Source organism: Penaeus monodon, chromosome 33, assembly GCF_015228065.2.
Source record: "Penaeus monodon isolate SGIC_2016 chromosome 33, NSTDA_Pmon_1, whole genome shotgun sequence".
NCBI lineage: Eukaryota > Metazoa > Arthropoda > Malacostraca > Decapoda > Penaeidae > Penaeus > Penaeus monodon.
The window spans coordinates 16922115-16923063 of NC_051418.1; the positions used below are offsets into that span (position 1 = coordinate 16922115).

Consider the following 949-nt stretch of genomic DNA (forward strand, 5'->3'; position numbering starts at 1 on the left):
GAGCTAAATAGGTCTTCAACTTAACCAATTCAAACTTGTTTGACTGTTCAAGAAAGTAAATAAAGAATTAGCAAAAGTTACATAAAAGATTTGATAGAAGCGAATACCATGAGTGCCCAGAAACTATTAGAACTAATAGCCCTGCCCTCTGCAGATTTGAATACGAGGGCGGGCCAAAGTTATTCTCACTGCGCTACCCTGACCCTGCGGAAGCGCCGCCTATGCCGCCGGCGGTGGGTCATGGGGACGAGACGGTGCTCCTCCTCCCCGACCAGAAATTTGACCTCACACCCGAGCAGCGGGAAGTCAGCAATGCCATGGTCGACATGCTGAGCAACTTCGCCTATGGCAGGTAGGGCAGGCAGGTAGAACATTTCAAGAAACAATACGCTTTCTTTCGATAAACACCCTGGTCAGTACCACAACAAATAAACAATTGCAGAACACCCACGGAGGAGTGGCCACTATTTACAAACGACGGGCTGGAGACGCTGTTGTGGGGGCCAGAGGGCAGCTCCATCGCCTCCGCGCCCTTCGCCTCCGAGGACCGCGTCGCCATGCTGCGCCGCATCCACGCCTACCTTCACCAGAAGACCCTGGAGGAAATGAACCAAGAACCAGAAAGCGCTCACGACGAATTGTGATTTGTCCTTTGTGTAGAAAATGGAGATGCTGCTGTGACTCATTGCTTGGAGGAATTAAATGTCTATTTTTTTTCTTTCATTTTTTGTTCGATGTCATATTCCTTGATTTTCTTTTAAACAGCTTATATTTTAGACGTGAAAACATTGTACATTTTTGAAGATCGTTTTACATTAACTGAGAAATTGTGGAATCACTTTTTGTCCTCAGCTTCTTTTTGATTTCTAATATTTCGTAAATAAACATTATGAGGTAAATAAGTCTTATTAATCCCCATGAAACGTCATTACTAATGATTGACTTTTGC

General features: G+C 44.8%; 1 protein-coding gene across 1 annotated transcript in view; it reads left to right on the plus strand.

The window, feature by feature from the left end:
* LOC119594102 (cocaine esterase-like) overlaps positions 1-899 on the plus strand; it is a 7735-nt gene extending 6836 nt beyond the window's left edge. Inside the window, exons 11-12 of the mRNA XM_037943160.1 lie at positions 155-352; positions 443-899. Coding sequence (XP_037799088.1) covers positions 155-352; positions 443-644 — 400 coding nt within the window. The 3' untranslated portion in view covers positions 645-899. The remainder of the gene's footprint in view (positions 1-154; positions 353-442) is intronic.
* The last annotated feature ends 50 nt before the right edge of the window (positions 900-949 follow it).